Source organism: Heliconius melpomene, chromosome 21, assembly GCF_056956725.1.
Source record: "Heliconius melpomene rosina isolate 202511_hmr_F chromosome 21, ASM5695672v1, whole genome shotgun sequence".
NCBI classification, from domain to species: domain Eukaryota; kingdom Metazoa; phylum Arthropoda; class Insecta; order Lepidoptera; family Nymphalidae; genus Heliconius; species Heliconius melpomene.
Window position 1 is genome coordinate 4,107,856 of NC_140409.1, and position 17,379 is coordinate 4,125,234.

Consider the following 17,379-nt stretch of genomic DNA (forward strand, 5'->3'; position numbering starts at 1 on the left):
AGCATGAGGATCAGTTTATTATTACTGACAGGTATATTGTTACCAATAGACCTGATATAGTATTAGTGGATCGAGTGACCCAACGCGCAGTGATTGTTGACGTTACTATCCCACATGATGACAATCTCGTGAAGGCCGAGAAAGAAAAATTTTTATTTGGACTTTGCCGATAATGGTTTCAGTTAGCGGATTATTAACGAAAAGACTTGAGCAACATCTTAAGAGGTTATCGCGTAGCTGTTGGATCAAGAACCGGATGCAGGGAGCAGTTTTACCTAAGACGACGCGTATTGTGAGGAGTTTCCTCTCTCTGGAACCCTAGGCATTGATGGATTGGACCCTGGTCCCACCCTCGAATGAGTGTTTTTTTTACATTTTTAAATGTATTTTTTATAACAATTTATTTTTTATAAATGTAAAATTTATTTCTCTTATGTAATAAAAGCATATTATTATATTGATTGTGAAAAATATGAAATATGTTTTTTTCTCTCACACTTACAGCATAGGATCATATAACATAAATAAGCTTTTGAAATACCGTGCCATTATAATAATATATATATATATTTCTTAACGTTATTTTTATTAAAAAACATTTATAGATATTTATATCACAAAAACGTAATAAATAACAGTAAAATAAATTGGTTATAATCAATAAAATGTTGATTTAACGGTGTAGATTAGTAATGGCAACACTGATTATAACCAGAATATGGCACTTGTACATAAAAAGAAAGAGAACGCATGCGCAATACGCATGTCGAATTCGTCATTCATCTTCGTTCATCGCTGTGGCCGACATTTCAGAATTATCTATCTTGACCTGTTAAATTTTGCCTACGAGCAACAATATTTAATACAAAATGCCGTTCCAAGTATTAACTATAGAGCCGCAAAATGAACTGAAGTTCAAAGGTAAGTGATTTTCAATCTGTACTTAGAAAACTGCAGCCGCCGCATTACAACTTGGGCAGTATAGGTCGTGTTAACTGCTGACAAATGGAGTTTCTATTTCCAGATATCGGCATTTTGTCAGGGTGCGGTTTTATATATTCCCACTTCTTATCATTTAAATGTTATTTATAATGGATGATACTCATAATATACGACCGTTAAGACTTATTAAAGCACTACATACTTTTCAATACGGAAAATATTCTACTCCCTCAATTAGGTTCACTTCTACTTCCAACGTTTTGACCTATAGTACTGGGATGCTACTGCTTAGCATGGATATAATAGATGTATGATAATTAAAATATTTTACATATTCTGTTTCACTGTTTATTAGATTGTATAATTTCATTTGTCTTTATCATTTTTACTTGTCATTATTGCAATATTCATGCAATGACAGATTAATTATATTGTGATACCTTCTAGTCCTATGTTATTATGTTATTTTAATTATTGTTATGATTGCAAAAAAAAAATTGCTATTTTTAAATGACTGAGAAATTAGACATGTGATATTAATATTGAGTTGTCAAGAAGTGTATATTTTTAACAACTTAAATTCATTAAATATTAAAGACATCATTTAATTTTTATTATCTACATCCAAAGAACATCTTTTCAATTGTGAAAATTATCTACATTAATTAAAAAAATAAATTGAAAATAATACATATTGGTACAAAAAAAAATTAACATAATGTTAATAACAATATGTTAATGTCTTCTGTTTTACCCTACTATAAAGTATATAATTTAATTGTCTATGCACTACTTATATTGAACAATTAACATAACTTATGTACTAATTGTGTATTAAAAAATCTAGCAGAAAATTTGCAAATTTTTCAATATTATATGAGACTAACTTTCTTAAATAGTTCATTCATTGTGATTAAATTAAAAATATTTTTTGAATTTTTAATAGCAATTTATGTTAAATTTTGAATACCAATGTTCATATCTCCCTGAGTGGGTCAGCCAGTGTCCCCCTTTAAAATTTTTAAAAATCAAATAAAAAATCTAACGTACCCTATTATATGTGTATCCAACATATAACTGGCTAGGCGGAGGGAACCTAGTATTAAGACATTTCTTTCTCCACTTTCCCTCAAAATTTTCGAGGCATTGCAGTTTGAGTAGTGAAACTGAATGCTTTTGCCTTAGTTTAACTTATATGTTAGTAACTTATACATATTTGTATATTTCTTATGACAAAGCATTTGAGATCCATAAGTAGACTATATGGCTTGCTATATAAAATATAAAGATTTAATTTCAATGAAACCCAAACTATGTTTATATACGATGATAATATAATTTTTGTATACATCATTCAATATATCTTTAATTTCTATTAGTACCGCTTACATTGGTGACAATTACTGCAATTCGTATTGTCGTCGCGCGACTCGTCTCAATTACACTGCTATATATCTATATTATTTTTTCTTTAGCTTCACGCTGTATTCCGCACACAGCAGAGTAGGCAGACGGAACCTAGTGTTAAGACGCTCCGTTCCTCATTTTTCGCCGAATTCTGGAGGCATTGCGTGTTGAGTGGCGGCTTTGTCTCCACACGAGAACGAAGAAATCAAAACATTACATATATATACATTTCGTCGACCCGGCATCGAACTTACAACCAGTCGCGTTTCCAGTCGCACGCTTGTGCCTCTGCGTCACAACCTGTGGCTTCGTAGTTCTATATGTAACATTTAGAATATACTTTTGCAAATTACGAAAACTATCTGAATTATTTTATGTACTTACATGACAACACCCGTACAAAAACGAGACCTCTACCTGAAACCAATCAAAATTTATGACAATTGCTTAAAGATATGGTCATTATTATTGAATTTTTTAGTTGACTTTTCAGGATTGTTTGAGCAGGGCTACACAACCTACATGAAGTTGACGAATCCCTCAGAACATACCGTCTTGTTTAAGATCAAGACCACAGCCCCAAAGAAATATTGTGTTCGTCCCAACTCTGGTGTGCTCGATCCTAATTCTAAAGTTGACATAGCTAGTAAGTGGTTTTTATTTACATTAGCATTTTTTTACATTTTAAATGAAACTCTTGAATTGAATTAATCGCATCTATTTCATTTAAAAAGTAACTGATCATTTATTCACATTTAAATGTATCCAGTCATATCTTTCACGAAATATATATTGCATGTTTTATTTACTGCGATTTGCAGTTACGCCACAGGCCGTTCATGTGGACTCCAATGAGAAACACAAACACAAATTCATGGTACAAAGTGTTATTGCTCCAGAAGGAAAAACTAATATAGATCAAGTGGTATGTATTTTTTTTTTCATATATTTTTGATTCTTTCTCTTTTTACGTGGCTTAAAAGTATTACATGTTGGGAATGTCAATTAAGTTAATATATGAAATTATTATGCACATGTTATTTAAAAATATAACAATAAAACGAATGTAAACTTTTTCATATTGTTTTGAATATATTAGAAAGCAATGTAAACTTATATATTGAAACATCAGTATTTTCTAAACTGAAAAGATGTAAATATTTCATTGAATCGAATGCACACACTTACTCAGGCCAAACAAAAAGCAATTTAATCTTTTATTCATTTATTTTATATTTCGTTCATTATATATATAACAGTTGTGGCTGGTTTCTATATTGAATTTAGATTTAAAAAACCTTTATTATTGAAAGGACACAATGCCACTTATGCGATAACACAATTTAAGTTAATATCTATTATAATGTAGATCATTCATCGTCGTTACTTACATTAATATTAGTGCGTATAATAACTTAACAAAATATCTTTATTCTTTTCTAAAAAAAAATTTAAAATTTCTTTATATTTCACAACAACATTGCATGTCGTTTGTTTTGCAGTGGAAGGAAATTAGTCAGGATCAGCTAATGGACTACAAACTGAAATGTGTATTTGAAACACCGAGAGGAACAAATCTTAATGTAAGTTTATTATTCTCTAGTATTATTTGAACATTTAAGTAGTAGTAGTTGAATATCCTTCTTATATGAAGCAAATCCATACTTAGAGTTGCTGTGGTCCTTTATGTTAAAGAACAATTATTTATTTCTCTTCACTGAGACCAGGGCAACTTTAATTACTTTATAAATATAATTATATGTAATAAAAATAATAGATATCTATGCTTATTTTTAAGTTATTTCTACTAAATACAATTGAAAGCATCATAGCTATATTTCTCAAAATATCATAAATTATGATTAAGGATGTAATTCATATTTCAATTTTATTTAGTTTGACAAAGCATATTTATGTGTTACTTTGCTGTTATCATTTTTATTATCATGGACAAGTGTATCTAGCTGTATTAAATTAGGTTCTCAATTTCACATACCAAATAAGTAAATATGTTAAAATATTAAATGAGTATACAATTTTAATCTTGCTGCACCCCATTCGGGGAAACTTAATCCATTTGCTGAAATAGTTCTGTGAATGAAAACTGAAGAAGAATGATTTCTAAGTTGATACTTTCTACTACATAAAAAAGAAAAAAATAAATAATGCAATACAATTTAGTAATTATAGTTTTACTTACATTACGAAAGGATTCCGGCGATACTGTCGCTCAGAATGAAATCTCCAAGAAACGAGTAGCAGTAGCCGCAGCGGAAGACTCAAAGTCACTATCAAAGGTACGTCTACAACTTCAAAACAACTTTAAGCAACGTTGACACTTCAACTAACTTGTGAAATTAATATGTAGTGCTAGTGCGCTTTTTCGAGTTTTATTTGCTCGAAGTAATCAAAATTTAATCATTTATACTATAATCTCCATCAAACAAAAATGTATCTCGGTAGGAGAGTTCATGACATTTGTAATATTTAATCAGACATCGAACGCTATCACCCTGAAACTATCGTTCTAGTTAACACGGGCCGGAAGTACTCATCAAATATACAAATAGATTTTGTGAATATTTTTTACATAGAACTGACATTTTTCGTCTTATTACAATTTTTTTATATGTAAGTTGAGGTGATGTGAATGTACGTACGTTTATTACATATATCCTTGTTATTGCCCCCATAATATAGTATTTCCGACCGGTGAAGTACCATAATACGACTCCCCCCGAGCATGGGTTGATATCCAGTATGTTCCCGCATTAAAGATAATAATGTTTAGTGAAATGTTACGAATTCGAACACAAAAGTAAGTCCGAGCTTGGCATGTTACATATATATTCCAGGATGCTGTAGAAGGTCTCCAGAATGACGCTAAGAGGAAGGATGATGACCTCGCAACGGGAGCATTGAATGCAAAAACGGTACTACCATTTGTTCCACAACTTACCGTAGACCATTATAGTGTTTTATACTCATTTATTTACACATATTCAACATCTTTCCTCTGATTATTTATATCTAACAGACGAGTATGAAATATTGATTATTTATGATGTATTATATAAATATATGTAATGTGTGTGTCTATCACTTTTTCTTAAATATGTTTAATATTTATATTAAAAGATATTAAACAATACAACAATAAAAGCTAACGAAATATTTTATGTAAATGTAGTATATTTTAATATGAATACGTACATAATATCTAAGTACAGTGTTTTAACACAACACAGTGAATGTCAAAGTATACAAGTAGTATAGGAGCACAGTCGTTATCTTTAGGAGCCATCCATGAATGACGTCACACGTTAAGGTGGTCAAAGGAGAGCGGCATAGTGCTACAGACTAAGCTTCGTGATAACAGATTTCAAACTTCCGCAATTATACACACATAAATGCGGGACTACTGTTATAATTTAATAATTTCTAGGTGTAAAATTGAAAAATATGTGACGTCACACTAGTTAGGAGGGCTTTGACTAAGTGGGGAGGTGGAGATAATGAAATTCGTGTGACGTAATTTTTTGGGTGGCCCCATAGTTATACAGTATAAGTATTTAATTTATATGTCGTACACTCTTTGCCTGCCAGCCATTAGATACTTTACGTGCATGTTCGTTATTATTTGCATATACTTAACGTGCCGGTTGAGTATGATCTATCTGTATTTTTTTTTATTTTTTGTTTTCATTTATATTTCCAGACCGCTTTCCCAAAATCTGAAAACCTCGAAAGCGATTTGCAAAAGGCGACGAATGAGGTCATTCATTTGAGGGAGGAAGAAAGCAAATTAAGACATGAAAATCTGCGATTAAAAGTGAGTCTCTTGGGTTTCGTTTTCATACATCGCCATCGAGGGGGTTGATTTGCAAATACGTCGACTTTTGCCACTTGCTTACACTCGATGTAAGTGGTGTTTTGCCGTTCTTGTAAAATCTTTTAGGTTCTATCGAACTGGCTACTACAGTGTAAACTCTGTGTAATGTATCACACTCAACCCTAACGTCATTCAAAGTTTGTCTTTTATTTGTTATATTTTGTTATATTCAAGCCAGCTCATAATTATCTCAAGTATCGACAGAAAAGTAGCTATTACATAATTGAATTGAAAATTTCAAATAATGACATTATGCGGAGTTTACACTGTAAATGTATATATAAATATATGTCGCATGTCCTCTATCCGTGTATTATCTCATACATTTGGTGTATTTTAAATAATGTATGGTATATAAATGTGCACGCCATTGTCTGTCCTGCATGTATCACATTCTTGTTATTTACTGTTGTTTCAGTATATATTGTTATATCTACAGACACACATATTAGACACACTTCATATTTATAAAACTAATTTTTATTATTAAATTTTATAGTAATATTTGTTTATTTACCATAATATCACCATGTTCTTTATCACAATCGTATCATACTTATCATTATATTATTACCATACGAATTTATAATACATACTTCGGCTATTTCAAATAACATGAAAGCCTTGGCCAAACTATCGTTTATTCTATATAAAAAACGAAAGAAGTGTAAAGGGGACATTTTGATACATTTTTTTTTCTATTTGACCTAATAATAAAGGCACCTATGATGAAAGTTAAACATAAAAAAAGAAATTGATAAATTAATGGCTGAAATTATTTTATTACATAATTTTCTCAAATATCTAATAATTGAAATTGTTCAAAACTAATGGATAATCCGTAATAATATTGTTTCTTTAACTCTAACTGAAAGCGATATTTTTTTTTTACTATATTCGTATCGAGATCCGAAATGCTATATCCTTAACATCTATAATAAATATGGTAAATATATTTTAAAATAGTGGTAGGAGCATATCCTATTGTAAAATAATAAGTATTGTATTTTTAAAATAGGAAGGAAATAAGTGGTAGAGAAATTAAAAAATAACGGATTTTTTATGGCATATATATTTTTATAGGGGAATTATGTGAAGGTGTTAATTTTCCTTATTGAATGACTAATTATTTCCTTATATTTAAATATTATATTTAGTACCAAAATTAGATTTGATAATACCGTTTGCCCGTTGCTCTTTTTGCTCTATTGTGAAAAACCTATTTACAGATATTTTTACCATTAATGAAGAAAAATATACTTATATTTTATAGTTTTGCTAATATAAGGCTTAGCGAATTGTTAATTTTATTTTTATATTTTTATATAATATGAATACGAGAATATTTATTGTCTAAGAAAAACGTAGTCATAATTGCACACGATAATTGTGAGTTCAAATCTCACTTCGATAATAATAGTTGTACATAAAATATAATTTCCTTGCCCTGTAAATTATGTTTAAATAGGTTAAGTGGAGAATGCTGTAACATTACAAATTTTCTATTCTCCAAAATACAAGAGAAATGTAAAAAGAAACCCAAAACCATAGCTTATGGGGGTTCATCTGTGAAAAAGCAATAAAATTTTATTACCACCCATCGAGACTACTTTGGGTATCAAAGACATTACGTCTAACAGCATTACGTAATCAATCGTTGTATTTCATTTTATATTTTACGCGATCGCTACCGACTATCGATCAATGAGTCACTATAGTAGACTATTGTGGAACAACAACTGTAAAACATTATAGACGTTGTTTTTAAATATTTAATTGACTTTTAATATTTATTTTGCATTGCTTTTATTATATATTTGGTATAATACGTCTCGAACACATTGTACTATGCTCGGCGATGGTGGTCCTATATGTGGCTGGCGCGAAGCTTTTTGTTTGAATTGTACACACGTCTAGTCTATCTATTTAGGTCAGTGTACTGGTTCTGCTTGAGACGCAGCCAAATGAAAATGGCGTTACTTTTAAAATTATTATCTGGATGTTTTTTTTTTAATTTAATGCAAGATCCGGATTTTTTTAGTGGCCTCCTTTTACAACTCTTGGGAGTTTATTTGAACATCACTGATACAGAGAATATTATTATTTTTATACAATATGTTAGGTCCATCAAATGCCATCTGCATTTAAAAAATGTTTTATGGAAGTTATGGTTGCGTCTTGCTCTGCTTTGCGATCAATTACTTTCCTACTCATTATATATATTATATGAACTATACTACTATATACATGCACAATAAGGCAAATGGCAACGGGTAAACGTTAGATTTAGGCAGTAATAATTAATAATAACAATATGCAAAAAATAGTCAATCCATTCCATCCATCATTGAAAATATAAAAATTCGCTTGCGCTCATAGCTTATTAAACGAAGCGTCGACGGGCACAACGAACGAAAAGAAACATACAAAACAGCTACAGAAGAAGTGGTTGCATCTTTTTATTTTCAACACATTAAAATTGATTTTTGTATCACTATCGTATTATTTTATTAGACATCTATATGTATGTTTAGTTATAATTTCATTATATGTATTTTGACGTAATAGTTATCTGCTTAGTATACATTATACTCTAAAATGTGGTAACTATAGTAACCACTACATGAGATTTGCTAATTTTAGTTAGTTTTGACAATAATCAGTTTCTTTAGTCTGTGCCCGTCTTAGAACTATTACATGCGAATAAAAAAGTAAATTTAAATTAATAATAATAATTAATATTTAGTATTTTAGGGACGCCGCGAAATGGGACTATCAAATCTATATATATCGTATATACACAATACCATCGCTTTGCTTTGTACGACATCGTAGTTTTGTCGTCGCATGTGTTCAGTCGATATTCAATATAGGGTTCTAATTTTTGCAAAATGATTAATGTTGAATAATATTTTCTTATTGCTATTAGGTATTTTTTGCTTGAGTGGCTGGAACAGTACAATAAGACAGAAAAATCTAGGAGTAAACGTAAAATATTGAAATGAAATAAAATTTAACTTGTCATCAATTGGAATTAAGAACAAGTGAATACTTTGATTTCTTCGTTCTGGTAATGAGACAAAGCGCGGCGTTCAGTTCTGTTAACTCAACTCACAATGCCTCCAAAATTAGGCGGAATGTGGGGAACGGAAGTGTCTTAATGGGAACGGAGTGTCTTAGCACGAGGTTTCCAAGTCCCTCTGTCTACCCTGCTATGTGCGGAATACTGCGTAAAACTAAAATAAAAAAATAAATATTTTAAAAAATATGAGCGATCACAACAAAAACTCAACAGTCGTTATGTTGTTTATTAATTACTTATGTAATTAACTGTTACTAACTAGGAAATGTTGAACTGATTCATAGAAATTAAGAATCGAATAGACTAAAACAAATATGCTATTATATAATATAATATGCTATTATTATTTTTTAATATTAATACATTTTATCATATTATAAACCAGCGCGCTGTATCCCGCACACAGTAGGGTAAGCAGAGGGAATCATTTTGTTAAGACATTCTGTTCCCCACGATTATATTATAATCGAAATAACGGAAAAGAGTGAATTAGAGTAGGTAAATACCGTTTTGTATCGTGAATGTAATTACATACTATTTAAAAAATTGTTTTTTTTTAAATAGTATGTAATTACATTCAAAATATTTTAAATTCTATAGTATCTATCAGTAGTACGTTAAATTAAACCTATAATGATAAAATCACAAGGTTCTGCTCACCTATGAAATAAGTATAAATCCACGCATTGTTCAATTTTTATTCTTTACATAATCAGAAACACGTGTATTGCACAATTTCAATTAAGAAACATATAAAACTATTTATTTAATTTTATAGATACTTTAAAATTTTATTCAAAGAAAACGTCATAATATGACGAGTACCAAATATGTGTGTTTTGATTTTGAACATCAAATTCATTTTAAAAAAAAAACCAAATCGCTATTTTGATTTTTTCATTCAATCTGATGCTGTGATACTAATTTTTGTAAAAAAAAAATATTCTATAAGTTTTTCCAACGCTTGTTAAGAAAAAAATGATTCGTGCTGTCTGAACAATGAAAAGATACAGTAAATCGAGGACGTAATACAACCTTAATTTACGTAAATTATCGTAAGCGAGGTATCTAAACAAAACCTTGACTCGTCGTTGAACAAATAGAACACCTTTACTAATTACACAAATTTTAATGAAAGACAAAAATGTTAAAATATTATTATTTATTGTTATTTAAATGTAAAATTATGAAATAGACAGGTTAGTTTGAGGACAGTAGAAAGGAAAATTAATTATTTTATGAAAACTTAAGAAGTAAATCTAATCTCAAGAGGGTTCAGTGCCTATATTTTTAAAGAAAATATCTATTCATTGAAAACGAAATTTTCAGCCAATCAAATAAAAAAAAAACATTTTGTAGCAATTTTGTTGAACAAAATACGTTATATATGACTTTTTTATTTATGAACTGATTCAAATAAAACACAATTGTGAAAAGTGCATTTAAATCGGAAGAGTAGTTTGTGAGATAACCGTGCACGAACGCACAGACATAACGAAATAAAAATAATTGTTTTGGGTTCTATTGCTTTGAGAGATGTCCATAATAAAGGATTTTCTCATGTTCCTACCATATACAGACACCTTTACATACTATTTAGTCTATTATTGTGTAATATATATTTATATATATAATCAAATTGTAACTAAATAACATGTATTTTGCCTACAAATTATTTGGGTGTATCATTTTAAAATTATATTCACTTCATTTCAATAAAAAGTAAGCACTAATCTCAAACAAACATATCCATGAGTGCTGAACTGTCATTGTGATATCATAATATATCTACGGTACTAACGAATGCATGTATCACGCTAGTGGGCAGTGTACTTGAGTGTGAGTGCCGAGTGTCTAAGAATAAACGTTGAGTTGACAAGAGTTGAGTGTATATGACTGTGATGTTTGTACATACTGTATTTTCTTTTCTTTTATTTATTTTATTTTTTTTGTTTACTTTCAATTTGGATGTGTAATTAAGGTGTTTTATAATCATGATTCTCTTTACTTAAATGGAAGGGTTCACTGAAACGCGGTCAGACTTGCGTGTTCCAATAAGTATAGGCACTTTGGATAGTATCTTTTTTGTTTACTCTGACCAGCTGTCAGAGATCTAGATAATTGCCTAGAAGAGGTGCGAGAAAATGTATTAGAGCTATAGGAAAATACGGCACACTAAATTAGAGCAATGAAATGAGGTTTGAGTGGGCTAATTGTTAGGTTGTATGTAAGAATTGAATGGTTGGTGGACTGTGACTCACCTCCCACTATATGGCCCTTACAACTGCCCTAACTCCATATGCGTAAAGCTCCTGCACTTGGCTAAGGTGGTCAATGAAGGCAACCCAATTGCCACCCAAGATGTCTTAAGTCCTTGGGACAGCTCCCTCCAATAGTTCGCTATGAGCTGCACTGCGGGCTTATTATAATGATGATGTTTGCAGGAGGAGTTACTCCGCCTGAATCCGACGGCGGGCGAGGGCCGCGTGCGCCGCCACTCGTACAGGCCTGAGAAGCACGAACAGATCGCCCTCATGCCGTGGATCGCCATCGCCGTCGGCATGGCCCTCCTTGGGATCATTATCGGCAAGTTCCTCATGTAGACCCCCCTACGCCCGACACCACCCCACGCCGCTGTTACACCACCCACTAAGGGGCCTTCCGTTAATTACGTCACTCCTCCTCCTGTCATTATCAAAATTGGTCACATTTGTGAGACTTACTACTTAGTGTGACGTCACGTATTTTGCAATTTTTCACCTACATGTGTGACGTAATTTATAGATGGGCCTAAGGGCTGTTTAATTATTACGGAACGCAGTTTTCTTAAGGATTTTTAACGTTCTGATGTACCGCGCTGTAAGGTTTCCTGTCGGTTAATTAACTATCAAGCGTTCGTTTTTACTTTTAAGTTAATTTTAGAAGGGGAAGGAAGGCAAACTGATACACTTGACAAAAAAAATAACTTACTGTGATAACATTTTATTGCGATGCATGACAGGTTCCAGAGCACTGACCGAAAGTGAGGTACTGATAATTGCCGCCACTCATCAACAAACTGGCGTTAATAGTCACCTGTGTTTTGCCTTTTGTTCCCTTATTATCATTCTTTATTGACGATTATATTAATGACGAATGAAATAGTGGAGGGACTCTCCGTAACACAGAATTTTAGAGAAATTATGTTGAAAGAAAAAATGTAATACTATTGTCTTAATAATGTTGCGTAATGCGATACGATTCGGTGTCTTTTTTTGGGTAATTTTTTGTCTTATGTCATTTTGTTTGTCTTTTGTAGGGATTGATTTTTTTTTAAGAAAATAATTATAGAAATTATCCTTTATTTTTGATTTGGTAGCTCTATAAATAAAAGGTTGGCCGACGTCTGGCGTTGAATTGCGTTACGTAATACTTGAACGAATCAACCCCTCACAAGGCAGCTTGTTTTTTTTACGCGACTCTGGAACTTTCCTCGACTCACGTGATAACAGTTGGTCCCCCCCCACTTCTGCCCTCCTTCACGATCCCACTACCTACTTACCTGAGATGATTGGACTCGTAACTGCCTTTGTAAGTGTTTCCTTAATATTAAGATTCGGATTGTTTCGTATTTTTTTTGTTCTGTATTACAATGTTAATATACTTTTGTTTTTTTTAAATATATATGTGTTATATAACTCTTAGCTCTCACAGCTAATGTTGTTGCTTACGATAAACATTTTTGTTTTGATATTTTCTTTCAGTAATACTTATTTAGAACAGTATTCTTAATTTTTATATGGATCATCTGAGGGTAACTCGCAATGGTGACCTGTACCGACGAAATAAAACGTAGGTTTCTTTTGAAAGACAATTTGGTTAAGAACTCAAGGAGTGTTTTATACTGCTCTATAACTAAATTTGAAAATCAAGCAATTCACGCTTTAATTGTAACTATAATATATTATAATGAATGACATGAGAGAGAAAAAATTATCTTGCATTTATATTGTAATAAATTAATAAATTATGATTAAATTGGTTACAGTTTATGTATAACAGCTCCTGCACTGGACGGGCAGCCATGTACTATTAAATATTAAATATTCATGTCTATAAAGTAGTCGTTTGATTCATAAATTTATAGAAATATTTAGATAATCGCGCTTACATCACATTATAAACCAATCAAGTCTTTGTATTTATATCACTTATATATAGGTTAGTTATATATAATTATTGTGTTGTGTGGACATTCGCTCTGATTGTTATTTTAAAGGTGTAACTTCCACCCCTCCCCCCCTGTTCATACAAATCGGGATTTTATTGTTTCTATTTACACTTAATTTTTTCAGTAATACACTATATTTTGTACTTTATCTTCGAAAATCCCCTTGACAAAGTTTTCACACTGCTTTATATAATTAATTATTTATATTGAAATTAATATAACGGTATTTAATAAAATAACATTCTTATGGGAGAATAAAATGAATAGTTCAAATATATAGTTTCTTTTTTATTTACCAATTATACATGTATGTACATAATATATGTATTTAAATGGAAATATCATAATTGTAAGCGTTAAGTCTCGGTGTCGGTTTGTACGTAGTGCGGCGTCTAGATTTTTTACTGTAATTCTTGGATGTACACTGGAGTCGTCGGTCAACGTGAGTAATTAGCAGCAAGTGTGAAAAATAATAAATAGTATTATCAAAGCATAATAAATAGTATTAAGCGCCTCATGTGGTATTTGATATTATTTTTGATTTGGTGGTGTCATGTAATTTATATCTCTTCTGGAAAATGATAATGGGAAAACGCGATTTGCGCATAAATATTGTAGGGCTTTTTTTTTACTATAGATTCTTTAAAATTAAATTAAATTTCCGTATAGTATTGTTGTTATATTAAACTATTATGCTATATTGTATCGTTTTCCGAAATAAATTACTTAATTTATTTGGAATGCTTTGTTCATTGTCTCCATCCCGTTCATTCACATAACATGTGGTCTGGTGGCACACGATATGCAATGTGATATCGTGTAAAATTACATTCCTATGATTTTTCCTTAGCATTAGAGAGGTTTCGAGATTTTTATTATAAGACTTTAATTTATTGTTGTATCATCTACTGAATAGATAAAACTGCCACATAATATAAATTTCAAGATGTTTTCTTAGTTTCCCTTACTTTTGAATATTTTTCATTTTTGTAGCTTCACAATGTTCTCCGCATATAGAAGGGTAGGCGGAGGGGAAACTAGTGTTAAGTGAATCTGTTACCCACTTTCCGCCGAATTATCGAGGAAGGGGCGAAATTTAACGGCCGCGCTTTGCCTAATTAACAGAGCGAGGAAATTAATATTAAATATTTAATTCCCCCGACTGGGAATCGAACTCGCAACATTCGCTTTTACAGCTGCACGCTTGCCATGCCACGACACATTCATCTCTACAGGAAATTCGAAATTAAAAAAGAATTTTGTTCTATCATGATTACCCATATACAGGGTGGAATTGTCAGCGCCACTTTAAATGAAACCACAGTTTTAACTACTCTATAAAAGCCTAACATAATTCGGAAAAAAAATAATTCTCAAAAATGAAAAAGTTTTTTTTTCAAACAAAATAAATAATAAAATTATCGTTTTAAAATAAAACGCCATTTGTAAAGTATAACATAGGCACGCACACACTTACCTGTCAAAGCGGAAACGCCGCACACGTATGTGTGCGTCACACTAAGTACAGGTATGGATAAAAATCGTGAAATGTAAAAAAAATCCTACGTCCAAACCGTTGAGGTACCTTGATTATATTTTTTAATTCTGGGTTTGAAATATTTTACCCTATATGCAGTTTCAGTAAAAGAAGCGCTGCCTCTTCCACCCTGTATACGCCATCGTTTCGCGATGGGGATGTGTAAGACACATACAATAGTTGTGGGTTCGAACCCCACTCGGTAAATGTATATTTATTTCTTCTTTTACTTTTTACTTGTGGTTATTTAGTTAAGACTAGGATGCCGAGATTGGAAAAAAACTACTTATCACCATCACATAACATCTTGTCACCTGAAACTTGTATGAAAAAAATTTATAGCTATAATTATTTTTTATAATAAAAAATACATAGACAAGTGATTTTTTTATTACTTTATCTATATATATAAAATCGAAAGGTCACTCACTCATCACGAAATCTCAGAAACTACATGTGCTAGGAATCTCAAATTTTGCATAGAAGTTATTTATAGGACGTAGGTGCTCGCTAAGACGGGAATTTTCAATATTCGACTTCTAAGGGGTTGTTTTTGGGGTTGAAAGTTTGTATGAAACTTCGATACTAATGACATTTGTCTTTGTCATTCGTTACTAAATGCTAGGAGTCTCAAATTTTGCATAGACGTCACTAGGACGTAGCCATGGAGACAGAAATTAATAATAACATAGTTCACGCGGGTGAAACCGCGAGCGGGCCGCTAGTATATATATAAAATCGAAAGGTCACTCACTCATCACGAAATCTCAGAAACTACATGTGCTAGGAATCTCAAATTTTGTATAGGAGTTACTTATAGGACGTAGGTGCTCGCTAAGACGGGAATTTGCAATATTCGATTTCTAAGGGGTTGTTTTTAGGATCGAAAGTTTGTATGAAACTTTGTTACTACAAATGCTAGGAATCTCAAATTTTGCATAGACGTCACTAGGACGTAGTCATGGAGACAGAAATTAATAATAACATAGTTCACGCGGGTGAAACCGCGGGCGGGCCGCTAGTATTTTATATTCATGTCTTATGTGAGATAAGTCGTTAATGGAATTATGGGAAAAGTTGTTAAATATTTGTAAAGAAACCCTCATACATTGTAATACATAAAACGCGAAATAAAGAATAAACTTGATATAGATATTACGTTAACATATAATTTAAAGATTTTCTTTAAGTTTTTATATAAATCTTAATGTATGACAAGAAGACTATTCAAGTACCTGTTAAGAAAATGTCCAGCAAGATCTAAAACAACGCGAATATGAAGTAAGTACCTACATATTATCGTGGGGCAGGTACAAATATTTTAAAATTTATTTTTCATTGTATTTAACATTTGTTTTTCAATAAATATTATCGGTAGGGTAGGGTCAAGTCGGTAACAGTGACTCAATTTTTTTCAGATATTAAAATTATGAAGAAAAAGTTGAAATAGCAAGCTGAAGTTTACAAACAACATAACTTAGTTATTAATCTTTCTCTCTGCATTATTACTTTTCCAATGAAATTAATATCAAAGTTTATTAATCTTTATCTAATATGCAAGTTGTTAATATGGGCAAGTAAAAAGACGCAACTGAATTATATCTACAACCATTAGCTTACTCAAATAACTTCATCTATATACATATATAAAAGGACTTGTCCTCACTGACTGAGGTAAGACGCACGCACAGCCGTAACCGCTGTGCGTAGAAACGTGGAATTTGGACAGATGTTTACTTTTGTAATCTGGACATCCACTAAGAAGGGATTTTGAAAAATTTTAACCCTAAAGGGGTGATATAGGGGTTGAAAGTTTGTATGGAAAAAAATTTAAATCGGCACAGATTCTTATAAAATTTGAAATTTAGATTTTTAAAAGTATTTAATTGAATACGTGTTTCATCGTTTTTAAGAATTCTCCCTCTAAGGGTACAAGTCGGGAGTTGAAAGTTTGTATGGAAAAAAAATTAAATCGGCACCGATTCTTATAAAATTTGAAATTCAGACTCTTAAAAGTATTTAATTGAACACATGTTTCATGGTATATTAGAATTCACCCCTAAATACGCAAGCGAAGCTGCGCGCGCCCGCTAGTAGTAGATATACAAATAGCCTTCTACAAAACTATTAAAAATGATTGTTTAAAATCCGACCGATTTCAGACAAATAACGGAGGAATGAATATAGAATCTTTTCGGTTAAATTAGGTCTGCAATCCTCTTTAAAGTCAAAATTCAATGCAAATTACTTATTACTATTCACCCAAAAAAATACCATTAATTTGTTTACTGACTTTTAACACATTTTTT

The 17,379-nt window shown here is 31.3% G+C and overlaps 1 protein-coding gene across 3 annotated transcripts; it reads left to right on the top strand.

The window, feature by feature from the left end:
* The first annotated feature begins 729 nt into the window (after positions 1–729).
* Vap33 (VAMP-associated protein 33kDa) lies at positions 730–14,274 on the top strand. Of its 3 annotated transcripts, none has more exons than XM_085205676.1 (8): positions 730–921; positions 2,843–2,995; positions 3,171–3,274; positions 3,852–3,932; positions 4,560–4,646; positions 5,205–5,282; positions 6,068–6,181; positions 11,768–14,274. In XM_085205676.1, the coding sequence occupies exons 1-8, from the start codon at positions 870–872 to the stop codon at positions 11,924–11,926; spliced, it is 828 nt and encodes a 275-aa protein (XP_085061802.1). In that variant the 5' UTR covers positions 730–869; the 3' UTR covers positions 11,927–14,274. The 3 variants fall into 3 exon arrangements, with proteins under 3 accessions (XP_085061802.1, XP_085061803.1, XP_085061801.1); XM_085205675.1 differs by having other exon boundaries at positions 732–921; positions 2,831–2,995; XM_085205677.1 differs by lacking the exon at positions 5,205–5,282 and having other exon boundaries at positions 731–921; positions 2,831–2,995.
* The last annotated feature ends 3,105 nt before the right edge of the window (positions 14,275–17,379 follow it).